This window comes from Protopterus annectens, chromosome 2.part1 (genome assembly GCF_019279795.1).
Source record: "Protopterus annectens isolate FY-2018-M chromosome 2.part1, PAN1.0, whole genome shotgun sequence".
Lineage (NCBI taxonomy): Eukaryota > Metazoa > Chordata > Ceratodontiformes > Protopteridae > Protopterus > Protopterus annectens.
Window position 1 is genome coordinate 1,227,728,990 of NC_056729.1, and position 27,452 is coordinate 1,227,756,441.

Consider the following 27,452-nt stretch of genomic DNA (forward strand, 5'->3'; position numbering starts at 1 on the left):
TTTTCTTTCATTTTCTGAATGCAGGAACCTGGCTGTTAGGAAGACTAATACTGGCATACACAGTGTAATCTATTGGTCAAAAGACTAATATAAGGGTAGGGGAATATTACACCCACTTTCCAACACATGGCAGGTGTGTATTTCATTAGACAAAGTTAATACACTGCAGGGTTTTTCATGTTAAATTTGCTTACATTGTACAATGACAAAATTCTCAGTGAAAATGTTAGGGAGTTGTATCTTGTGGCAGAACTCCATTATTAGTGTCTGAATTAATGAACTCCTATGTAGCATGTTGAGATAATTTCCCTGTTTGTAGAATATTGTTTTGCATAGTGTCATGGATTCAATTACAGCTGTAGGTTAAAGTATTATTTCATGAAATTTTGTATTCCTATCATATAGTTGACTACAAATGTCTGTTTCTCTCCATTTGCATTTCATTAACATACAATTTGAATAGTGCAGCAAGACTTTATTTGTAAAAACTTTGTAAGCCACACTTATCCTGTTGATGTCTTAGTGTTGTTTGCATCTCCTACCCCTTCATGCTCCCTATACCAAACACTTCATTGTACAGAGAATAACAGCTTAATAATGAGGTAAAAAGTAAGAGCAACACACCATACTGATCTGATGGTCCTACAGCTTCCACAAAAAATACTGCTGCTAGTTATCTCTCTTTCTCTCTCTGTTTACCCCTTCTGCTTCGGTAAGTTGTCACCATCCTTCAATTGTGTGATTTAAAATGTGTGAAGTAGGAGTTCCTTTGTGGAGTAATGAGATAATGCTCTACAAACATATTTTTGCATAATTTCAAGTGTTCTAATCCTGGCATTAGCTAAAACACCAACTGCAACTGAGGCTAAATAGAATCTTGTGAGTTTTCGCCTTTGGCAGCATTACTCTTGTGCCTTCATGCTGCTGTGCTTAAGAGATGAATGTACAACTTACAGTCATCAAGAACTTAATAAAGAGTAATACATACATTCACCTTTTCTGCAAATTGTCAAATGGGAACTTTTGAAGTAGGAGTTTCTATTTGATGTTTAGATAATACTCAAGTCTATATCTTTTTCTTGAAATAGTCTCAAGGTTCAAATCCAGATGTATGACAAAGTGTTTTTGAATGTTTTTTTTTACTCCTGTGGGTGTAAATGTTGTATATGGCTTTTTTAACACAGCATTATCTTGATGCTATGTTAATGTCATTGCTCCCTATTGTGAAGCCTGTCTTATACAGATCTTGCATGAATAATTATGCTGATAAAGCAAACAGTAACATACAAATATGTGCAGTAATGAAACAAACTTATCTGTTAGTATGTCTGTATTCCTTTCACAATCTGTCCACCTCTTTGCACCCCTTCTATGTCATCCAATAAACTTCCTTGATTACAAACTGTTTCCATAAGCCATGTTTCCACCACCAATAACATGCTTGTTCCCCTTTTGTGTTTTATAATACAGCTCTAGCATAAATATAAGAACTGACAAACCCACCGCCGTAAATAGCGCAACTGTCATGACAAATGTATAAATCGTGACACCTAAAACATGACCATAACACATATCTGTTCTGTATTCCATCAAATTCACACATGGTTGTATCTGTATAATGCTTCTTTGCATGAAGGTTGGCACAGATCATCACAGAATACTACGAATTCCCATTCTAAGTTCAACAGCTTATAATATGATTACACACACAAGTAATACTTTGCCAACAACAGTGCAAATGAGCTTGCCAGCACTGTGCTTCAGGCAGAGAGTTAAAAAAATGCAAAAAATAATTCTTTATTTAGGTTGCACAACATCTGTATGTCTGTACTGAAGTTTGGCAACAAGTTATCTGGATTTAAGAGCTGCTGACTCAATTAAGTCAGTCTGTTAATATATGTCTGCTGCACTTCAGTGGTTACACATGCAGGTGTGTTACAATGTTGAGTAACCTATTTGCACACAGTCACTGCTATTCTGCATTGCACTGTCCTATTTAGGAAGTGTTTGTACTGGCATTGCACATTGTGCAAGCAAGACTCAAGACAAGTGTGTAAGCATCTCAGAATGAGGTAGCAGGAATGCTTAAATGATAATCCAGTGGTTTACGATGTGATTGTCACTGGCATTAGTATCCCTTACTGTGAAACAGATACATGTCCCTGAAAGTAACACAATGTACGTGAAGAACAGTATATAATTCTTTTTTTTTTACGGTGCTGCTTCACTAGAGACGGCTTGCACCTGCCACCCTTAGGCTTTTGAATACTGGCCAAGGCTCTTGTCACCCCCATAGTGCCTTTTTTAGGCAAGGCTCAAAAGACAAACCCACCGCCGTAAATAGCACAAGTAACAAAAAACTGAGGGTAATGCTACTCAATACCAAAAGTCTAAACCTCAAACTGCACGCACTTGAGACACTCCTCAGTATGGAGAAAATCGATATATGTGCAGTAACAGAAACCTGGTTTAAGGCTCCAGAGAGCACCCCAGCACTACCAGGCTACAACTCATACCATACATTTCGGTCACAAAACCCAGATCGAAATACAAAAGGCAGGGGCGTATCCATATTCATCAAGGATACCCACACCTCCAGGTTAGTGGCACAGCACGACGCTTCAGAAATCATCCACGTGCAACTAACAACGGGAAAAACTGCAATTCAAATTGTAGTTTGCTACAGATCACCCACCATGTCCCAGGACCCCCAGTTAACGTTTCTGGAAACAATGGGAAACATAAAGGTCCTACCAAGCACCCTAATATTGGGTGATTTCAATTACCCAAACATTAACTGGGAGAACTACTCAAGTACTAACTCCCTTGCCCAACATTTCCTAGAATTTATAAACTCAAACGCCCTGGATCAACTGGTCAACACTCCCACCAGAGGTGACAACATATTGGACCTGGTCATCACCAACATGGGCGACCAGTGTTCCACAAGGAAGGTCAACCCCTCGCTGGTTAGATCTGACCATAAACAAATCACTTTGGATATCCACATTCCGCCCCCACCCCCGGACAAGGAAACCACTGTGAAAAACTTTTCAAATGCAAACTTCACATTTGTTAAGACCGAGGTGGAAAGTTCAAAGCCCCCATGCTAAAGGGTAATGATGTCCAAGCTGCAAAATCCTTTACTAATGCATTCTACAGGCACCTATGAGAATGCATGGATCATGCTATCCCAAGCAAAACCAAGACTCACTCCTCCAAGAAAAGGAAACCAGTCTAGTGGACCCCTGCCATAAACAAGCTATACAATAGGAGGAGGAAACTAGTACAGAAAAGAGTAAAATCCCTAGAAGGGAAATACACCCCTGATCAATATCAGCATGAAACTACGATCCCTCATAAAATCATCCAAGGCGAGCTTCGAAAGAAAAATTGCCAAGGACTCCAAAGATACCACAAGGCATTCTTTAGCTATGTCAAGAATTCTAAGTGGCAATGCTCAAATCTGCTTGGAGTTAGTGCAGAATGGCACAAAATACACTGAACCAACAGATATCGTCAACATCCTGGCAGACAGGTTTAGTGCAAACTTCACCCTCTCTCACCCCCAAAAGGGCCCATAACCATACCAGAAGAATGTAGAGCCCCCGAAATCACAGACACTCACATTAAAACATCCCTCTCCAAAGCCAAAAACACAGCATCAAAGGGACCGGACAGTGTCCCAGGCTGTGTCCTACACGAGCTCAAAGATGAACTAACCCCTCACCTAAACACACTGTTCAAACTCAGCCTCTCCACAGGCTAAGTACCCATAGACTGGCGCACAGGAATGGTTATTCCACTCCACAAAGGTGGAGCCACAACAGACCCCAGGAACTATCACCCTTCAAGCCTGACTACCTTGGTCTGCAAGGCTATGGAGCGCATCATCATGGAACTCATTAACAGAGACATTGGGAACCTCCAAATACTGAACCCTACCCAGTTCGGCTTTGTTAAGGGCAGATCATGCCTCCTAAACCTGGTGGACTTCTTTGAGACAGTTACCAAGGCTATAGAGGAAAGAAAGCTGTTATATACGGCCTACCTAGACCTTGCAAAGGCCTTCAGCACCATTCCCCATTCTGGTATTATAGACAAGCTCACCAGCCTGAACATAAACCCCTATGTCACAAGATGGGTTGCCAACTGGCTCATGGACAGAACCCACATGGCGAGAGTTGTGGGAGCTAGGTCCGACTCTAAACCGGTTACAAGTGACATTCCCCAGTGCTTAGTCCTAGGACCCCTCCTGTTTGGCATATACTTTTCAGAGATGCAAGCAAGCACAGGAGGACTACGGTTGACCAAGTTCACAGACGACAGCAAACTAGGGGCTATAATTGACTCTCCGGCTGACACAGACATCCTCCAAAAGGGTCTCACTGAGACGGATACCTGGTGTCAAAATCATGGCCTCAATGTAAATGCCAAAAAGTGCATGGTCATCACCTTTGGAAAAAACAAAGTATCCACAAACTACCACATAGGTGATAGTCCCCTACATACAGAAGACATAATAAGGTATCTGGGGACCCAAGTAGATAGTAATCTCTCCTTTGACAATCACATTGCCAAAGTGGTTAGAAAATCCTTCTACGTGACCCACCTAATCACAAAAGGGTTTGCATCCAGATCAAAAGAGGTAATTGTGCTCCTCTACTCATCAGACTCATCATAGAGTACAATGCCCCATTTGGGATGTACCTTATAAGACACCTGCAACAGCTGGAAAGACCACAGAAGTACCTCACCAAGAGGATCACTGGCCTCAAACAGATGCCCTATGCAGCTCGACTGAAGAAACTCCAGCTGTACTCGGTTGCATACTGCCTACTCAGAAGTGATCTCTGCCTGACATACAAGGCCAAGTACAACCCAGAAATGATGGACATGCTCCACCTAAAGAAAACCATATCCCCTCGAGCCACACGCTCTATGGATCTAAACCTCACAACAACAATAAATAGGACTTGCTGGAGGGATAGATTCCTGTCCTAGAGACTTCCCATGCTTTGGAACAAGATTCCAATCTACATTAGGCAGAGCTCCTCGCTAACACTCTTCAAGAGAAACCTTAACGAGTGGATGGGATACAGAAAGTTTATCCTGGGGATTACTTCAGTGGCTCAGCTGGACAGAGACACAGGGACTAATCTAAGGGGGCGGGAAGGCCAACACATTCTGGCTAGGCTTATAAATGCCTTCGGGCAGATAGCTTAGTACCTATCTATGAACCTAAGAGAGCAATTGTGTAAATTGCAGATCGGGATGTGACAGATGTACTTCCTGGCACCCACAGAGTTCAGAAGCACATACATGCAGAAGTAAAACATGACTTTGCTCTGTAAATAGTGCAGAACTTGGTAAAATCAATAAAGTGTACATATACATTGTGGCACCTTAGGCAGAGTTCACCCAGTCAAAAAAACCCACATGAATAAATGACTTGGCACTGGTGACAGTATCCAAGTCCCAATCCTACAAGCCAAGTGCAACGTCAAAAAAATATCAGAACACTCTTTAGAACTCATAACCCACAGCTGAATAACAACCAAAACAGTAACAACCAACACCAGACTTTGTGGACTCAAGACATGGGTTATCAAGCAGAAAAAGCACTATGTAAACCTACAAAAGCCAAACCTCCTTCAATGGAAGACATAATTCTAGTCTCCAACACAGATATATTATAAAACAATAAATGTATTTGAATACTCAAAGTGGACAGTGCCGTGACACACTGAATATTCATAAAGAAAAACTTGGGGGAATTGATGTCAGTTGATGGGGTGGGGCTTGTGGTGGAGTTTGCTACTGCATATCCGGGGGTGATCTATTTCGATTTAAGCCCTGCCAGGGACATTTCCCATGGGGTCTGTGGAAATACAGTGACAAATTAGGGAGGTAAACAAGCGTCCTTAGTTAAAATGTCAACAGGAGAGGAACTCTTGGTAAACTCACTGTAGGTTGCATAACTCACATATTGGGAATTGTATGACTGCCAGCACACTAATATGGAGAACTTGGGGTTTGATTTTTACATCACTGGGAAGAGAATTTACCAATACACAACTAAGAAAGCTTAGTCAAGTACAGGCAATCAGAATTGTGGATTACTTGCGTGACGAGTGATGGTCCCACCACTGCCAACCAATATGTGACAACCCCTCTCTGGGCCAGTAATCAAGAAGCCTGAATCCTCACCACTGACACTGGAGAGGGACATGCACTTGGAATGCAAAATGAGACACTCAGTATTTCCAGATGCAGACCTCTCTCCATCAAGCACAATTTCCTTTAAGAGTACACAGGGAACACACTCAGCCATGGGTCTGGATTTCTCCATATCTGTCTCTCTCCAGGTCCCCAGTAAGACTCTCCACTGGTGGAGCTTTAGGGTTAGATCCTCAGCTGATTGTCCAAGTCAAGTCCTACAGTACCCTTTCTGTAAACCCAGTGCTTCATGTCCCTGCCCCAAGTAGCTGATACACACACACACACACACACACACACACACACACACACACACACACACACACACACACACCTGCTGTGCCCCCTTCAGCCCAGAGTATAAGGTAATCACCACCACTAAACACTCCACAAATAGCTACTCTAAGGCCACTAACAAAGGGTTCCCAACTATACTGTGTAATATTAATCCTAAGACAAATGGTGTAGTTGACCAAGACAGCTAGGCCTTCTGGAGTGGCCCATACAGTGTCACCAAATAAATATAAGCACTCTCAAAGGTTAAATACTTTCTACAAGGACCAGCCACAATAAAGGTTTAAATATGTTTAATAATAAATAATAAAAGAACATGAAAATATTGAATATATCTTCACAGTAAACCACAGAATTCAAATCACAGGAAATATTGAAAATAATATTGATGGACAGGATTATACGAATAAAGAAAAACAATCTCTAAACTAAGCTTCACTATATTCCTGACGGAATCTAGGAAAATTACTATCCCTAATAACTCACTTGATAGAGCAAAGCACAGTGAAATACTTGAGTAGTCTTTCTAGTCAGGTGCCTGAGGCTTTCCCTCTTTTTACTGAGCTAATGAACAAAGGCTTCTTCCAGATTCACCGTATCTGGTCCTATTCAGCACTGTGGTGTGCTGTTTAATGGTTAAACAGCTCATTTACATTTCCCTTATTTAAGTAAGCTAGCCGATTAACCTTTACTGTCCCTGTGTCCTCTATTAAAACAAATACATTTAATTTGGTTACAATAATGCATATACATTTCTTTTCATTCCAGCAGGGTGCACTGTTGATATATTTTAACACAAACAAATACATTCTCAGCACAATAATGCATATACATTTCTTTTCATTTCAGCAGGGTGTACTGTTGATATATTTTAACACAAATAAATACATTCTCAGCACAAGGATCTACAAGAATCAGTTTGATATACATATGACATATAATTATTTACAAAATTCCAGCTAGCTGTACTGGCACAAGTCAAACATCTGCTTTCTTACTTCTCCCAGCATGGCTGGCAGTACCTCTTATTGTCACACCACTCCCCATATGAAGACTCAAACTAGTTTTTCAAGTGCCCCTTGAGAAACGTAGCTTGAGAGAAATAAGCCTATCTGGGAATATGTTACCCCATTCCCTGCCTTTTGAGATTCCATCTGCTTTGGCATTGCTGACTCCACTACAGTGCTGCACTGTCATATCATATGCCTGCACCCTAGACTCCACCACAGTAACTTGGGATTTTGCTGGCTGTCTCCTTGTAGCCATAGATCCCCAGCAGACCCCTCCTGGCTCCTACAGCAAATACTTGGGCCTCCTTGTCATGGCAAGGTTTTAGCATGTTAACATGGTACGATTTGTTCCCCTGTCTCCTGCTTAGCAGTTCTACCATATAGTTAGTATCACTAACATTCCTTATCACTTTGAAGGACCCTCCCAAGCTGTCTGCAGCTTATTGTGTTTGACAGGAATGAGCACCATCACCTGCTGTCCTACAGCATACTCTCTGGCTCAAGAATTCCTGTCATACCAGACATTTTTCTGCTTTTGGGCTCCTGACAGGTTATCCTGGGCCAAACCTATGAGCTCCTACACCTTGTCCTGAGGTTTATAACATATGCTACAACAGATTCCATGGGAGATTCACACTCACACTCCCACTCATCAAAAATCAAATCAAAAGGTCCTCTCATTCTATGTCCATACAGCAACTCAAAAGGTGAAAAACCTATGGATTCTTGGGGTACCTCTCTGTAAGCAAACAACAGATGGGGCAAATATTTGTTCCACTCTCTCTTAAACTGGTCTATAAATGGTCGTAGCATGGTCTTTAATGTAGAGTTTAACCTCTCCATAACACCATTAGTCTGGGGTTGGTCTTTAGCTGCTTCCCCCACAGCACTCCTACAGACAAGCCAGCAGGTCTGACATGAAATTGGCACCTCTGTCAGGCAGCATTTCTTTTAGGAAACCTACCCAGCTGAAAATCTCTAGCAAAGCATTTGCCACCTTCTCTGCCTCAATGCAAGACAGAGCCACTGTCTCAGAGTATCTAGTAGTAGTATACTCTACTACCACTAGCATATACTTCTTCCCAGTGGAACTTGGGGTACTCAGAGGCCCCAAAATATCCATAGCTACCCTCTGAAATGGCTCCTCAGTCACAAGCAAAGGCATCAAAGGAGCTGTGACGCTGTCTCCTCCCTTGCCTACTTTTTGGCACTACCCACGGGTCCTGCAGTACCCTGTTACATCCCTGGCAATCCCAGACCAATAAACGTTCTGCATAATATGTTTCTTGGTATGCTTTATGCCCGTATGACCTGCAAAGGGAATGTCATGGGCTATGGCTAGAAGTGCCAGATGGAAGGCTCTGGGCACTACCAACTGCTGTATTACCTCACCTTCTTGCCCTCCCTCAGGGATCCACTCTATATATAGTAACCCTTTATTCCAGTATACAGACTCCCCTTTTCTTGAGAATCAGGCACCTCGCTAGCTACCTCCCTCTGGCCTTGTAATGTAGGGTCTGAGAGCTGAGCCTGTCCCAACTCTATCTGAGGAGCCATTTCAGAGGGTAGCTATGGATATTTTGGGGCCTCAGAGTAGCCCAAGTTCCACTAGGAAGAAGTATATCCTAGAGGTAGTAGAGTATACTACTACTAGATACTCTGAGACAGTGGCTCTGTCCTGCATTGAGGCAGAGAAGGTGGCAAGGACTCCAAAGATAAACACAAGGCATTCTTTAGCTATGTCAAGAATCTAAGTGACAATGCTCAGATCTGCACGGAGTTAATGCAGAATGGCAAAAAATACAGTGAACCAACCAATATCGCCAACATCCTGGCAGACAGGTTCAGCGCAAACTTCACCCCCATCTCACTCCCAAAAGGACCCATAACCATACCAGAAGAATGTAGAGTCCCTGAAATCACAGACACCCAGGTTAAAACAGCCCTCTCCAAAGCCAAAAACTCAGCATCAATGGGACCGGACAGTGTCCCAGGCTGCATACTACACAAGCTCAAAAACTAACTAACCCCTCACACACTGTTCAACCTCAGCCTCTCCACAGGCTGCATACCCATAGAGTGGTGCACAGCAATGGTTATCCCGCTCCACAAAGGTGGAGCCACAACAGACCCTGGGAACTATCGTGCTATAAGCCTGACTAGCTTGGTCTGCAAGGCTATGGAGCACATCATCATGGAACTCATTAACAGAGACATTGGGTACCTCCAAACACTGGACCCTATCCAGTTCGGCTTTGTTAAGGGCAGATCATGCCTCCTAAACCTGGTGGACTTCTTTGAGACAGTTACCAGGGTTATAGATGAGGGAAAGGTGGTACACACAGCCTACCTAGACCTCGCTAAGGCCTTCGACACCATTCCCCATTCTGGTATTATAGACAAGCTCAGCAGCCTGAACATACACCCCTATGTCACAAGATGGGTTGCCAACTAGTCCACAGACAGAACCCACATGGTGACAGTTGCGGGAGCTAGGTCCGTCTATAAACCGGTTACAAGTGGTGTTCCCCAGGGCTCGGTCCTGGGACCACTCCTGTTTAGCATATACTTCTCAGAGGTACAGGCAAGCACAGGAGGACAATGGCTGATCAAGTTCGCAGACAACTGTAAACTAGGGGCTATAATTGACTCTGCAGCTGACACAGACATCCTCCAAAAGGGTCTCACTGAGACGGATACCTGGTCTCAAAATCATGGCCTCAAGCTAAATGCCAAAAAGTGCATAGTCATCCCCTTTGGAAAAAACAAAGTATCCACAAACTACCACATAGGTGGCAGTCCCCTAAATATGGAAGACGTAATAAGGGATCTGGGGACCCAAGTAGATAGTAATCTCACCTTTGATAATCACATTGCCAAAGTGGTTAGAAAATCCTTCTACGTGGCCCACCCAATTACAAAAAGGTTTGCAGCCAGATCAAAAGAGGTCATTGTGCCCCTCTACTCATCACTCATCAGACCCATCTTAGAGTACAATGCCCCATTTGGGATGTACCTTACAAGACACCTGCAACAGCTGGAAAGACCACAGAAGTACCTCACCAAGAGGATCACTGGCCTCAAACAGATGCCCTATGCAGCTCGACTGAAGAAACTCCAGCTGTACTCGGTTGCATACTGCCTACTCAGAAGTGATCTCTGCCTGACATACAAGGCCAAGTACAACCCAGAAATGATGGACATGCTCCACCTAAAGAAAACCATATCCCCTCGAGCCACACGCTCTATGGATCTAAACCTCACAACAACAATAAATAGGACTTGCTGGAGGGATAGATTCCTGTCCTAGAGACTTCCCATGCTTTGGAACAAGATTCCAATCTACATTAGGCAGAGCTCCTCACTAACACTCTTCAAGAGAAACCTTAACGAGTGGATGGGATACAGAAAGTTTATCCTGGGGATTACTTCAGTGGCTCAGCTGGACAGAGACACAGGGACTAATCTAAGGGGGCGGGAAGGCCAACACATTCTGGCTAGGCTTATAAATGCCTTCGGGCAGATAGCTTAGTACCTATCTATGAACCTAAGAGAGCAATTGTGTAAATTGCAGATCGGGATGTGACAGATGTACTTCCTGGCACCCACAGAGTTCAGAAGCACATACATGCAGAAGTAAAACATGACTTTGCTCTGTAAATAGTGCAGAACTTGGTAAAATCAATAAAGTGTACATATACATTGTGGCACCTTAGGCAGAGTTCACCCAGTCAAAAAAACCCACATGAATAAATGACTTGGCACTGGTGACAGTATCCAAGTCCCAATCCTACAAGCCAAGTGCAACGTCAAAAAAATATCAGAACACCCTTTAGAACTCATAACCCACAGCTGAATAACAACCAAAACAGTAACAACCAACACCAGACTTTGTGGACTCAAGACATGGGTTATCAAGCAGAAAAAGCACTATGTAAACCTACAAAAGCCAAACCTCCTTCAATGGAAGACATAATTCTAGTCTCCAACACAGATATATTATAAAACAATAAATGTATTTGAATACTCAAAGTGGACAGTGCCGTGACACACTGAATATTCATAAAGAAAAACTTGGGGGAATTGATGTCAGTTGATGGGGGTGGGGCTTGTGGTGGAGTTTGCTACTGCATATCCGGGGGTGATCTATTTCGATTTAAGCCCTGCCAGGGACATTTCCCATGGGGTCTGTGGAAATACAGTGACAAATTAGGGAGGTAAACAAGCGTCCTTAGTTAAAATGTCAACAGGAGAGGAACTCTTGGTAAACTCACTGTAGGTTGCATAACTCACATATTGGGAATTGTATGACTGCCAGCACACTAATATGGAGAACTTGGGGTTTGATTTTTACATCACTGGGAAGAGAATTTACCAATACACAACTAAGAAAGCTTAGTCAAGTACAGGCAATCAGAATTGTGGATTACTTGCGTGACGAGTGATGGTCCCACCACTGCCAACCAATATGTGACAACCCCTCTCTGGGCCAGTAATCAAGAAGCCTGAATCCTCACCACTGACACTGGAGAGGGACATGCACTTGGAATGCAAAATGAGACACTCAGTATTTCCAGATGCAGACCTCTCTCCATCAAGCACAATTTCCTTTAAGAGTACACAGGGAACACACTCAGCCATGGGTCTGGATTTCTCCATATCTGTCTCTCTCCAGGTCCCCAGTAAGACTCTCCACTGGTGGAGCTTTAGGGTTAGATCCTCAGCTGATTGTCCAAGTCAAGTCCTACAGTACCCTTTCTGTAAACCCAGTGCTTCATGTCCCTGCCCCAAGTAGCTGATACACACACACACACACACACACACACACACACACACACACACACACACACACACACACACACACACACACACACACACACCTGCTGTGCCCCCTTCAGCCCAGAGTATAAGGTAATCACCACCACTAAACACTCCACAAATAGCTACTCTAAGGCCACTAACAAAGGGTTCCCAACTATACTGTGTAATATTAATCCTAAGACAAATGGTGTAGTTGACCAAGACAGCTAGGCCTTCTGGAGTGGCCCATACAGTGTCACCAAATAAATATAAGCACTCTCAAAGGTTAAATACTTTCTACAAGGACCAGCCACAATAAAGGTTTAAATATGTTTAATAATAAATAATAAAAGAACATGAAAATATTGAATATATCTTCACAGTAAACCACAGAATTCAAATCACAGGAAATATTGAAAATAATATTGATGGACAGGATTATACGAATAAAGAAAAACAATCTCTAAACTAAGCTTCACTATATTCCTGACGGAATCTAGGAAAATTACTATCCCTAATAACTCACTTGATAGAGCAAAGCACAGTGAAATACTTGAGTAGTCTTTCTAGTCAGGTGCCTGAGGCTTTCCCTCTTTTTACTGAGCTAATGAACAAAGGCTTCTTCCAGATTCACCGTATCTGGTCCTATTCAGCACTGTGGTGTGCTGTTTAATGGTTAAACAGCTCATTTACATTTCCCTTATTTAAGTAAGCTAGCCGATTAACCTTTACTGTCCCTGTGTCCTCTATTAAAACAAATACATTTAATTTGGTTACAATAATGCATATACATTTCTTTTCATTCCAGCAGGGTGCACTGTTGATATATTTTAACACAAACAAATACATTCTCAGCACAATAATGCATATACATTTCTTTTCATTTCAGCAGGGTGTACTGTTGATATATTTTAACACAAATAAATACATTCTCAGCACAAGGATCTACAAGAATCAGTTTGATATACATATGACATATAATTATTTACAAAATTCCAGCTAGCTGTACTGGCACAAGTCAAACATCTGCTTTCTTACTTCTCCCAGCATGGCTGGCAGTACCTCTTATTGTCACACCACTCCCCATATGAAGACTCAAACTAGTTTTTCAAGTGCCCCTTGAGAAACGTAGCTTGAGAGAAATAAGCCTATCTGGGAATATGTTACCCCATTCCCTGCCTTTTGAGATTCCATCTGCTTTGGCATTGCTGACTCCACTACAGTGCTGCACTGTCATATCATATGCCTGCACCCTAGACTCCACCACAGTAACTTGGGATTTTGCTGGCTGTCTCCTTGTAGCCATAGATCCCCAGCAGACCCCTCCTGGCTCCTACAGCAAATACTTGGGCCTCCTTGTCATGGCAAGGTTTTAGCATGTTAACATGGTACGATTTGTTCCCCTGTCTCCTGCTTAGCAGTTCTACCATATAGTTAGTATCACTAACATTCCTTATCACTTTGAAGGGACCCTCCCAAGCTGTCTGCAGCTTATTGTGTTTGACAGGAATGAGCACCATCACCTGCTGTCCTACAGCATACTCTCTGGCTCAAGAATTCCTGTCATACCAGACATTTTTCTGCTTTTGGGCTCCTGACAGGTTATCCTGGGCCAAACCTATGAGCTCCTACACCTTGTCCTGAGGTTTATAACATATGCTACAACAGATTCCATGGGAGATTCACACTCACACTCCCACTCATCAAAAATCAAATCAAAAGGTCCTCTCATTCTATGTCCATACAGCAACTCAAAAGGTGAAAAACCTATGGATTCTTGGGGTACCTCTCTGTAAGCAAACAACAGATGGGGCAAATATTTGTTCCACTCTCTCTTAAACTGGTCTATAAATGGTCGTAGCATGGTCTTTAATGTAGAGTTTAACCTCTCCATAACACCATTAGTCTGGGGTTGGTCTTTAGCTGCTTCCCCCACAGCACTCCTACAGACAAGCCAGCAGGTCTGACATGAAATTGGCACCTCTGTCAGGCAGCATTTCTTTTAGGAAACCTACCCAGCTGAAAATCTCTAGCAAAGCATTTGCCACCTTCTCTGCCTCAATGCAAGACAGAGCCACTGTCTCAGAGTATCTAGTAGTAGTATACTCTACTACCACTAGCATATACTTCTTCCCAGTGGAACTTGGGGTACTCAGAGGCCCCAAAATATCCATAGCTACCCTCTGAAATGGCTCCTCAGTCACAAGCAAAGGCATCAAAGGAGCTGTGACGCTGTCTCCTCCCTTGCCTACTTTTTGGCACTACCCACGGGTCCTGCAGTACCCTGTTACATCCCTGGCAATCCCAGACCAATAAACGTTCTGCATAATATGTTTCTTGGTATGCTTTATGCCCGTATGACCTGCAAAGGGAATGTCATGGGCTATGGCTAGAAGTGCCAGATGGAAGGCTCTGGGCACTACCAACTGCTGTATTACCTCACCTTCTTGCCCTCCCTCAGGGATCCACTCTATATATAGTAACCCTTTATTCCAGTATACAGACTCCCCTTTTCTTGAGAATCAGGCACCTCGCTAGCTACCTCCCTCTGGCCTTGTAATGTAGGGTCTGAGAGCTGAGCCTGTCCCAACTCTATCTGAGGAGCCATTTCAGAGGGTAGCTATGGATATTTTGGGGCCTCAGAGTAGCCCAAGTTCCACTAGGAAGAAGTATATCCTAGAGGTAGTAGAGTATACTACTACTAGATACTCTGAGACAGTGGCTCTGTCCTGCATTGAGGCAGAGAAGGTGGCAAGGACTCCAAAGATAAACACAAGGCATTCTTTAGCTATGTCAAGAATCTAAGTGACAATGCTCAGATCTGCACGGAGTTAATGCAGAATGGCAAAAAATACAGTGAACCAACCAATATCGCCAACATCCTGGCAGACAGGTTCAGCGCAAACTTCACCCCATCTCACTCCCAAAAGGACCCATAACCATACCAGAAGAATGTAGAGTCCCTGAAATCACAGACACCCAGGTTAAAACAGCCCTCTCCAAAGCCAAAAACTCAGCATCAATGGGACCGGACAGTGTCCCAGGCTGCATACTACACAAGCTCAAAAACTAACTAACCCCTCACACACTGTTCAACCTCAGCCTCTCCACAGGCTGCATACCCATAGAGTGGTGCACAGCAATGGTTATCCCGCTCCACAAAGGTGGAGCCACAACAGACCCTGGGAACTATCGTGCTATAAGCCTGACTAGCTTGGTCTGCAAGGCTATGGAGCACATCATCATGGAACTCATTAACAGAGACATTGGGTACCTCCAAACACTGGACCCTATCCAGTTCGGCTTTGTTAAGGGCAGATCATGCCTCCTAAACCTGGTGGACTTCTTTGAGACAGTTACCAGGGTTATAGATGAGGGAAAGGTGGTACACACAGCCTACCTAGACCTCGCTAAGGCCTTCGACACCATTCCCCATTCTGGTATTATAGACAAGCTCAGCAGCCTGAACATACACCCCTATGTCACAAGATGGGTTGCCAACTAGTCCACAGACAGAACCCACATGGTGACAGTTGCGGGAGCTAGGTCCGTCTATAAACCGGTTACAAGTGGTGTTCCCCAGGGCTCGGTCCTGGGACCACTCCTGTTTAGCATATACTTCTCAGAGGTACAGGCAAGCACAGGAGGACAATGGCTGATCAAGTTCGCAGACAACTGTAAACTAGGGGCTATAATTGACTCTGCAGCTGACACAGACATCCTCCAAAAGGGTCTCACTGAGACGGATACCTGGTCTCAAAATCATGGCCTCAAGCTAAATGCCAAAAAGTGCATAGTCATCCCCTTTGGAAAAAACAAAGTATCCACAAACTACCACATAGGTGGCAGTCCCCTAAATATGGAAGACGTAATAAGGGATCTGGGGACCCAAGTAGATAGTAATCTCACCTTTGATAATCACATTGCCAAAGTGGTTAGAAAATCCTTCTACGTGGCCCACCCAATTACAAAAAGGTTTGCATCCAGATCAAAAGAGGTCATTGTGCCCCTCTACTCATCACTCATCAGACCCATCTTAGAGTACAATGCCCCATTTGGGATGTACCTTACAAGACACCTGCAACAGCTGGAAAGACCACAGAAGTACCTCACCAAGAGGATCAATGGCCTCAAACAGATGCCCTATGCAGCATGACTGAAGAAACTCCAGTTGTACTCGGTTGCATACCGCCTACTCAGAGGTGATCTCTACCTGACATACAAGGCCATGTCCAACCCAGAATTGATGGACATGCTCCACCTAAAGAAAACCTTATCCCCTCGAGCCACACGCTCTAGGGATCTAAACCTTACCACAACAATAAATATGACATGCTGGAGGGATAGATTCCTGTCCCAGATACTTCCCATGCTTCGGAACAAGATCCCAATCTACATTTGGCAGAGTTCCTCGCTAACACTCTTCAAAAGAAACCTTGACAAGTGGATGGGAAACAGAAAGTTTACCTCGAGGATCACTTCAGTGGCTCTGCTGGACAGGGGCACAGGGAACTAATCTAAGGGGACGGCGAACGCCAACACATTCTGGCTAGGCTTATAAATGCCTTCGGGCAGATAGCCTAGTACCCACCTATGAACTCATTAAAAGAGACACTGGGAACCTCCAAACACTGGACCCTACCCAGTTTGGCTTTGTTAAGGGCAGATCATGCATCCTAAACCTGATGGACTTCTTTGAGACAGTTACCAAGGCTATAGATGAGGGACAGATGGTACACACAGCCTACCTAGACCTTGCTAAGGCCTTTGACACCATTCCCCATTCTGGTATTATAGACAAGCTCACCAGCCAGAACATAAACCCCTATATCACAAGATGGGTTTCCAACTGGCTCACAGATAGAACCCACATGGTGTGAGCTGCGGGAGCTAGGTCTGACTCTAAACCGGTTACAAGTGGCGTTCCCCAGGGCTCAGTCCTAGGACCCCTCCTGTTTGGCATATACTTCTCAGAGGTACAGGCAACCACAGGAGGACTATGGTTGACCAAGTTCACAGACGACTGCAAACTAGGGGCTATAATTGACTCTCCGGCTGACACAGACATCCTCCAAAAGGGTCTCACTGAGACAGATACCTGGTGTCAATACCATGGCCTCAAGCTAAATGCCAAAAAGTGCACAGTCATCCCCTTTGGAAAAAACAAAGTACCCACAAACTACCACATAGGTGGTAGCCCCCTAAATACAGAAGACGTAATAAGGGATCTGGGGACCCAAGTAGATAGTAATCTCACCTTTGATAATCACATTGCCAAAGTGGTTTGAAAATCCTTCTACGTGGCCCACCTAATCACAAAAGGGTTTGCATCCAGATCAAAAGAGGTCATTGTGCCCCTCTACTCATCAGACCCTTCTTAGAGTACAATGCCCCATTTGGGATGTACCTTATAAGACACCTGCAACAGCTGGAAAGACCACAGAAGTACCTCACCAAGAGAATCAATGGCCTCAAACAGATGCCTTATGCAGCTCGACTGAAGAAACTCCAGTTGTACTCAGTTGCATACCGCCTACTCAGAGGTGATCTCTGCCTGACATACAAGGCCATGTCCAGCCCAGAATTGATGGACATGCTCCACCTAAAGAAAACCTTATCCCCTTGACCCACATGCTTTTGGGATCTAAACCTCACCACAACAATAAATAGGACGTGCTGGAGGGATAGATTCCTGTCCCAGAGACTTCCCATGCTTTGGAACAAGATCCCAGTCTACATTAGGCAGAGCTCCTCACTAACACTCTTCAAAAAAAAACCTTGACGAGTAGATGGGAAACAGAAAGTTTACCTCGGGGATCACTTCAGTGGCTCTGCTGGACAGAGGCACAGGGAACTAATCTAAGGGGGCGGTGAAAGCCAACACATTCTGGCTAGGCTTATAAATGCCTTCAGGCAGATAGCAGTCAAGCTTGGGTACTACCACTCACCTCTGCCACTACAGTCACCCTGTCCAAGGGAACATCAGCATCTACCAGCAGCCATGGCTCATATTCAGACTCAATGCTACAGGGTAGCTCTGTCCCTGAACTAGCCACATCACTAGTCCTGGCTTCTGGGATGCAGTCTGTCTGGGTCTCCCCCAGACTTCTACCAGACCCACATGCCTGTCTCAAAGTCTGACTGCATATCACTGCATGCACACAAGGTACTGCATTATCAAAATCATTCTCTATAAAGACATCTGCAAGAATATCCTCAAATACACCTACTTGCTTGCTTCCTTTTCCACCCTCCCAGTCAAGGTGAACCCTGCCAAAGGCATTTGGAATGGGATCCCTTTCAAAGCTCTGACTGGAGTGGACTGTCCATGCAGGTACTGCTCCTCTTTAACCACTGCAGGCTTCACAATGGTTATAACAGATGCTGTGTCTCTCTTGGCAGTGGCCTGTTCTCCTTCCACCAAGACAGAATACAAATTCTGGTGGTAGTTTGGAACCCCTGTTGTTTCCAGACAACTTACCACTGGCATTCTGTTATTCCCACTTGCTGGCTCCCCCACCCTTTTGTTCTCCACCTTGCCTCCATGGACATATATATGCTACATAGCCCCACTGGTTACATTTAAAACATTTAACCCATGATCCTGGCGGTGTACCTGAATTAGTGGCTTCCCCATTACTGGTGGACTATTTTGGGGCAGTTTAGGCTGCTCACCATAGGTTCCCTTACAGGCAGGTGCAGCACTGGGTATCCCTTTCCTGTGCAGTGATGCACTGCTTGCTAAGTAGAACTCCCCCTTTTTACCCAGTTCATCTGCAGAGTTGCATTCCCCATCTACCAATCAGATTCTCATGTCCTCAGTCAAAGCACTAAGGGCTTGTTCCTTCACAAAAAGGTCTGACAGCCTTTGAAAAGTGATGACCTGACACCCTCTCATTCACTTATGAAAATAAGTACTTAGTTCAGCAATATAATCACATACACTTTAATCTGTCTTGCGTCTAGCTCATGAAACTTTTTCTGTAAGCTTCATGTGTTAACTGAAAACATTCCAATAAACCTTTTTTAACAGTATCATAGTTTGAGCAATCAGTATCAAACAATTTAGAAACGGCAGTTACAGCTTTACAATGGAGTAAGGGGGACAGGAACCATACCCAGAGCCCTTGATCAACATTATACTGTTTATAAACCCTTTCAAATATATGAATAAAACTATCAAAATTATCACCCTCTGTAAATTGTGGCAGAAGTTTGCTGACCTTTATTGCTTCTGCGGTTCTGTTATTCCCTCCCCCATTACCTCTATGACCCTGGTGAAGAGTCAGCATCTCCCGGTCATGTTGACATTGCTTCTCCTTTTCGTCGGCCTCCAAATGCCGCAGTCTCTCTGATGACTCGAGTTCCAAACATTTGGCCTGTAGTTCAAGTCTCTAACTCCAGATGGAGTTTTAAGTCCTCTGAGGAAAAGTTGAACTGTCCTGTTTCTGAGAGCCGTACATCCCCAATGTCAGACTGGTTGCCTTCCTGGTCTGTGCTGCACCTGTGATTAAGGCTGCAGTTATTTCCTCTTTAGACAGGTTGGCTGTACCAGTCCTTTGCTTGGCACATCTCAGCCAAGTGGTTCCATGTCAGCTTGCCATAATCCTCTGCTGAGATCTTTGCCTGCTCTCCCTGACTAACTAAGCTAACAAAAGTAAATAAATAAAACTATTGTGGTATGAAACTCTGAATGTCTACATTGTGGCTGCTTGAGAGTACACCTTTTTTAGTGACAACTGCTCACAGGCTACAGGAGCTTAAATAATATCCCATCACTGCCACTAATATGTGACGAGTAAGAGTCCCACCACTGTCAACCAATATGTGACAACCCCTTTCTGAGCCAGTAATCAAGGATTCTGAATCTTCACCACTGACACTGGAGAGGGACATGCATTTGGAATACAAATTGATACACTCTATTTCCAGATGCAGACCTCTATGCATCAAGAACAATTTCCGTTAAGAGCACACAGGGAACACACTCAGCCCGGGGTCTGGATTTCTCTATATTTGTGTCCCTCCAGATCCCCAGTAAGACTTCCCAGTGGTACATCTGCCCACCACCACATAAAAGCAGGTGGAGGTTGGAAAGCAAGAACAAGACCAGTCAATGGGGTAGATAAAGTGCCTGGTGACCTACATGGGTGATCGCACTAGGGTTTGAGAAGAAATTCCCTGTTTTTTTCCCACTGTTTTTTCAGGTTTTTGCTTTCTCCTCCAGGTGAGTTAGACAGGTTAAGCCAGGCTGTTACAGTCATGTAAGCAGAAGGCAGGAAAGGTAGGAGAGGCCAATGTACATGGGGGGGGGGGGTCCTCAGGACTCTTTAGCTGGGAATCCCACAGACCAGATAGCCCTAAGGGGTTGTTTCCAGGGGACTACCCCCTCGGCAATGGCTCCTTGGCAGATTGTAAGGCAGCCCAGAGGAATAAAGTGAAATTGTTATGCTCTGGGAAAGATGTATCAGAAGGGCCGGATATTGACAGTGCTGTCTATTGCTCTGTAGTGTTTAAGGCACAGCTATGAAGTAAAGAAATGGCCTCCGTGAAATCCCTGGCTTGTACACATCTCCAAATAATTGGTTTCAAAAGTTAGGGGCAATTGGCAGTAACTGATTTAATTCATCTGAAGTTGCTATATTTGCAGTAAATACCCTTTTCAGAACCCATCACTGTATAGCACTAAAAGGCTAAATTGGTCACCTAACATATGCTTCTCATCACCTATAAAATTATCCAAAATCCCTCTGCTTGTCCAGCACTAAATAACATTCTGCACAACCATGTTCCTAGTTGGTCATTATGCTCCAATAACCAAAAACTCCTGTCTGACCACAAACCTACCAAATCTGCTGGGCATGGTCTGTACCTGTACCATGTTGCTAAGGCCTGGAACTCCTTATCTCTATCCATTAGGTCAATACACTTCCTCCCATTCTTCAAATTTATAAAAGATTTCTTAGACCAAAGCTCTCTCTGTTCTTGCTCAACACAGGGATAAATGTTATCCCTAAATGGGGAGAAATACATATTCACACCTTACATCTTCTTACTTTCCCTTCTTCACACACTTCCTTACTTCTATCGATTTCTCTCCCCTGGGTTTCCTCTCTAAATGTACCATAAGCCTACTTTTCGATCACTTTATGTTGCAATTTCTGTTTGCATTATACTAACTTAACTATTACATCACTGTCATATAACTTGCATCTGTTCTTAATCAATGTTTTCATATTATGGCTAATTTGGTACAATTATTTTAACTGCATTTGTTTGTATTATTTTTAAAGATTATTATTCTTAAAATGTTCTGTAATACTTTGAAGCTTTTCTCATCAGGCCTCTGCTGAAAATGGACCCCTACTCAGTTGGACTGTCCCGGTAATCAAATGCCAGTAACTAACTAAATAAATGTATCTTTCATTTAATGCGATAATAGCGATGCTCAAATGCTATGCAATGTGTGGAACTGGTAATGTAATTTTATTTTTTTTTTTATGGTTCAATATACTACAATTCAACAGCAGTTACTGGAAAATTAACTTGGTCACTTGTAGCATGATTGCCAGTTTTTAAAGGGCAAGGAAAGCTGTACCAGTCTTGGACAAACCATCAGGACCATTGGTCACTCTGAGCCGATTATCGTTAGCGCTTACATTGTTCATGTGCATTCAGTAATTATTGGCATTACCACAACAGTGTTATACCTACACGTAATAAGAAAATAATTTTTCTCTCATTTTATCCCCAGTCAGCATCAGATTTGATGGGGCCCCACATTGTAAAGGATGACTAGGGAGTCCCGTGCAGCTGTAAATATTTCAAGTACCTACACTAGCTATGATGTTAGTTTTAGTGGAAAGAATGTCCGCTTTCAGGCCAAGGGCGCTATGTCAGTAGCAAAACATGTACTTCTTGACAACAACACTGCTATTACAACCAGACATCTTTGAATTTTAAAGTAGATTATTTAGCGCCCAGTGCATTAAGAACACACGAATGCTGTCCTAGCTTTTTGGTGGTTAAACACGTAACAAAATATCAAAAATAAGATAACTTGCTGGGGATGTGGGGGGCCTACAGCAACCGCAGGGCTCGTTGGTGCATAAAGCCGATATACTATACGGCTTGAAATCACGTTCTTAATTACAGGAGCGGCCTTAGGTCAACTGGTGCCCTAGGCAAAAGGGCTCCACGACACCCACCACCTGGTGTCCCCATCCTGGTCTACCTATACCAAATAAATACTGGAAAAGCGCCCCTGTTAGAGTGACGCCCTAGGCGGGCGCCTAAGACCAGCTATGCTTAATTATTATCCATAGCTCTTTACCATATTTCAGCATTAATATATCCTGTCGACGCCGTACATTTGGGTTTTTCGCGTGCAGTGACCCACCTCCCACACGTCCTCCTAGCTGATTGGTTCTTAGGTACGACACTTTTCTTAAAGAAACACATTCTATTTGTCTGAAAGGTTAGAGGTGGGCATTATTTTACGTTTCACCAGCGTAGTTTCTTGGAAAGGCGAACCCACGTTTGGAAGGTGGCAGTAGCTGTGTTGTTAAGGAATCATATATCTAAGTACCATACGAACTCCTACGGAGAGAATCCCTTGTGCAAAAGTGTAACGGTTGTGCTACATCGTTTTTACACTTAAGACGACAGAATAATGGGAGTAGACATTGAGACAATATCACCAGGAGACGGTAAGCATTTTTGCAAGAAGATCATGTGCATGTACGGCTAGATATTTCAAATGCGGGGGGAAGTCGGAGTCATAAAACCATTCCCTCCCTTAGCATTGCTGCTGCATCTCAGTCATATTTGGCATTGGTGCAGTTTCCTGTGATGATAGCTAGTCTACATACATAACAAGGGCGTGCACCTTTTACAGTAAATGGTGCGTTTGCTCCCTGAGTTCACGGGTTGAAATGTTAAAAGCGTACCTCTCAATTATTCCTGAGTTTGGCTCAAATTTTAGCTATGTCTTTAATCCATCCTAAGACTTGGAGAAAAAAGGCGATGAATTGCTCTTAATAAATGACAGTAATTAAGAGTTGTAGATTTACTTCAGAAAATGTGTTAATTTATATTCTCTTATCCTGTCAAAGACCGTTGTTTTTAGTGCTGTTCCTGGATTTGTCCCGATTTGTTCCTGATTGGTTGAGGGCCAAGGTTAAAGGTGTTTTTGTTAGCTGTTCGAGTAGAGACATTTGATGAACCAGTGTGTGTTTTAACTTGTGTGGCGTGGCTTTTGCTGCCAGATGTGCACTGTAATAGAAAATTTAAAAGAGCTGTATTTGCACATATTCTACTTCTTGAAGCGTCGTATGCACTTTGTTCTTGCTGGTAAAATTAATTTCCGAATATAAATGTTTTCTGTTTACTTTAGTCTGCCAACACATTCTGCTTTTAAAATGCATGTTTTTTTTTTTTTTAAGAGACTTGGGTCTCAAAGTTTCTGTCATAATTTTTTTTGTTCTGCTTTAAAATACCTCTTTTAGAGCGTGCTAGTCTTGCAATGTTACGCCACAAAATAGGTTGTCACAGGGAGACGAGGCAAAGCTGTGCTTTTTGGTACTCTATACACTAGTCTACACTGGAGCGTATGCCATGGCATATCGAAATAGTATTTCTATTCTTAGAGGCAGCATAGACATCCTGAAAGTACTCTTATGGCAAGTGGAAGCATTATCCAGAAACAGTTGCTTATGCTGTTTAGTTATATTGTTCACTCACAGAACGGATGCTGGAATTATGGAATTACACCCCTGAACATTTTTCGATGCTTTATTTTTATAATTTTGATGTGCTGCAGGTTCGATAGAACCTTGGAATTCCACCCATGAACACTTTTTTTTTCAATGCTTTATCAAACCTGCAGCACAAAATTATAAAAATAATGATTGTCACTATATCCAGAGCTTTTACTCCTTAAAACAGTGCCAAACGTTAATCAACATATGATAAATGATCTGTTGTAGAGTAGGAGGAGCAGGGTACATCACAGCTGCCCCTGAATTTGGCTAGTAATTGTGCACTGAAAGTCATTGATGCTTTGAGGAGAAAAGTGGTGGATTTGTAGACACAGGCTTGCTTTACTTAATAAAATTCCTTTTAGTTTGTGTACCCTTATTTTGTCAAATTATTTATTATTATTATTATTTATTTGTAAAATCAACTGCCAATTATTAACGGACCGGAGTTCCGCTGTGGCGACCCCTAACCGGGAAAAGCCGAAAGACACAACAACACTATTATTTATTTGTGAAATTGTGGAAAAGTGTAGTAGAAGCTAGGTTAAGAAGGAAGGAGGTGATTGGTGATCAGCAGTATGGTTTCATGCCGGGAAAGAGCACTACAGATGCAATGTTTGCTCTGAGAGTGTTGATAGAGAAGTTCAGAAGGAGTTACATTCTGTCTTTGTGGACTTGGAGAAAGCATGTGACAGGGTGTGCCTAGAGAGGAGTTGTGGTATTGTATGAGGAAGTCTGGAGTGGCAGACAAGAATGTGATACAGGATATGTACAAGGGTAGTTTGACAGCAGTGAGATCTGTAGTGGGAGTGACAGATGTTTAAGGTGGAGGTGGGATTACATCAAGGATCAGCTCTGAGCCCTTTCTTATTTGCACTGGTGATGGATGGGTTGACAGACTAGATCAGACAGGTGTCCCCATGGACTGATGTTTGCAAATGATATTGTGATATGTAGTGAGAGTAGGGAACAGGTTGAGGAGACCCTGGAGAGGTGGAGATATGCTCTAGAGAGGAGAGGAATGAAGGTCAGCAGGACTAAGACAGAATATGTGTGTGTGAATGAGATGGAGGATAGGGGAATGGTGAGGGTACAGGGAGTAGAGTTGGGGAAGGTGGACGAGTTTAAATACTTGAGATCAACATTCAGCGTAATGGCGAGTGTGGAAGAGAGGTGAAGAACAGAGTACAGGCAGGGTGGAGAAGAGTGTCAGGAGTGATTTGTGACAGACTAGTACCAGTAAGAATTAAAGGGAAGGTCTACAAGAGGGTAGTGAGACCAGCTATATTGTATGGGTAGACTGGATTAGGAATAAGTATTTTAGAGGATCGGCCCAGGTTGGACGATTTGGAGACAAAGCCAGAGAGGCAAGATTGTGTTGGTTTGGACATGTGCTGAGGAGGGATGCTGGGTATATTGGAAAAAGGATGCTAAGGATGAAGCTGCCAGGTAAGAGGAAGGCCTAAGGTAAGGTTTACGGATGTGGTGAGAGAGGACATGCAGGTTGGTGGTGTGACAGAGCAAGATGCAGAGGACAGGAAGAAATTGAAACGGATGATCTGCTGTGGCGACCCTTAATGGCAACAGCCGAAATAAAAAGACCCTTTTTTTTGTCAAATTATTAAATATTAGTGCTACCAAATTAGAAAATATGATGGGACAATGAAATATTTCATCCCTTCCAAGTGGGATTAGAAGTAAAATTCTCTTTTTTTTTTTTTTTTTTGTTAGGAATGTGAAATTGCAGGCATGCTATAAAAGTGAAACGACGATCACAGTTTGTTATAAGAGTTCATGAAATTGCATTTTGTTTCATCTGGCCAATTTGGCATTGCAGATAGGGAAAGCTCTGCTTTATCCTGTAATAGTCTGAAGTAAAAAAAAAAAATTCTGACCATTATAACAGTTTTATTCAGTTTTCTGTTTGTAGTATTGTTGCAGGGTTGGGAGAAATTGAATTCTTTTTAAATGAGGGTACCTTAAGTGCATTTCCTCGTAAGACTGATTCCGTTGTAATTGTACAGAGTACAGCTGGGAGCTGGCTGTGAAATTCAGAAATTACAATATGGTACAGGGGGGGGGGTCTCCTGTTCTGTTTTCCTTGTGGGCATGCTACAGTCAATCTGTTATTTAAGCAGGTAGAAAAGAGTTTACTTCAAGTTCCATTGATGTACCTAATTGTGAACCACATTTATGCCAGCAGTTCACAAAAGTAAATTCCTGTTTGTAGATGTATTTGTTGTAACTAGGTGACACCAAATGAAATGTTATGCATGAAATACATACCTTCTAATGTACAGTAGACAAAAGTGCTAATTGAAGTGTATGTCCATGTCAAACTGATTTGCAGTTCATAATGTTTTCTGCGCTTTATGTTAATATTCCATTTATGCTTTTTAGGTAGAACATTTCCCAAGAAAGGCCAGACCTGCGTTGTACATTACACAGGTATAGTGCTGTGTGGTTTGTGCTGTTAAAATTGTTTGGTAGTGTCATCTGTTTTTTAAATTGTGATTATTCATCATTAATTCATCTCCTATGGTTTTATCCTTCCTTTGACAAGAGGGGGCAGGAGAGTAATAACTAACTGCAGTTGATGTTGCAAGTCTTTTATTTGTTTGGTTGCATAGATGTGGTACAACTTCTGATGACGAGTAAAGAGTTCTTCCTCTCTTATTTGCATAGGATGAAACAGAGGCAGCATCCGATGAAAGAAGCTACCACAGCCATGCATTTTTTTTTGCCCTTAATAACAGCAAGTTTAAATAGTTTCCTAGTTGTGTCTAGTGTCACACATGTTTTTAGACAAAAGTAGTAACTTTTGGTTCTGACCATTTTTTTTTTTTTTTTTTTTTTTTTTTTTTTTTGCTTTTTTAAAATTCAAGTCTGCTTCCATTTTTTGATTCGAAACATTACTTTTCAAGCCTTCATTATTGTGGCGTATGACTGTTGCTTACTGGAGAAGGCAAAAACCTGGGGGATGCTTTATTTCTTCCACTCCAAAATGATCACTAGAAGGAAGTCCCCGTGATGACCTGCACACACTTTTATGAAGCTGGTCAGTGTGGGACTCTGCCAGTTGCATAAAATTTAGATTATTGTAGAGATTCTAGTTAGCATATCAAGTTCTGTCCTCTGTCCAATGGATTCACTAGTGGTAACATGTAGCCCTCCCCTCTAGCTAGGTCTGCCCATTGAGCCTCCACCTTCCCTTTTCCTTATTTTCATTCCTTGCCTGTCCAGTGTTTCTGCCTGGGCTCACGAGTGACTCAGCTGTGGGAGTGGCTTATCCTTTATTCTCTCCATATCTCTGTATGTCTAAACCCTTCTAGGAGTAACCTTCCTAGCCATTATTCTCCAACATGAATTA

The 27,452-nt window shown here is 42.9% G+C and overlaps 1 protein-coding gene across 2 annotated transcripts in view; it reads left to right on the plus strand.

Annotated features, from left to right (window-relative positions):
• The first annotated feature begins 22,819 nt into the window (after positions 1–22,819).
• Positions 22,820–27,452, plus strand: part of FKBP1B (FKBP prolyl isomerase 1B) — a 455,033-nt gene continuing 450,400 nt past the window's right edge. Inside the window, exons 1-2 of one of the 2 annotated variants that reach the window (XM_044062757.1) lie at positions 22,820–23,032; positions 26,483–26,530. In XM_044062757.1, the coding sequence (XP_043918692.1) occupies positions 22,996–23,032; positions 26,483–26,530 (85 nt within the window). In that variant the 5' untranslated portion in view covers positions 22,820–22,995. Of the gene's footprint in view, positions 23,033–23,656; positions 23,676–26,482; positions 26,531–27,452 lie in introns of those variants that run through there. The other variant, XM_044062756.1, reaches the window with a different exon arrangement.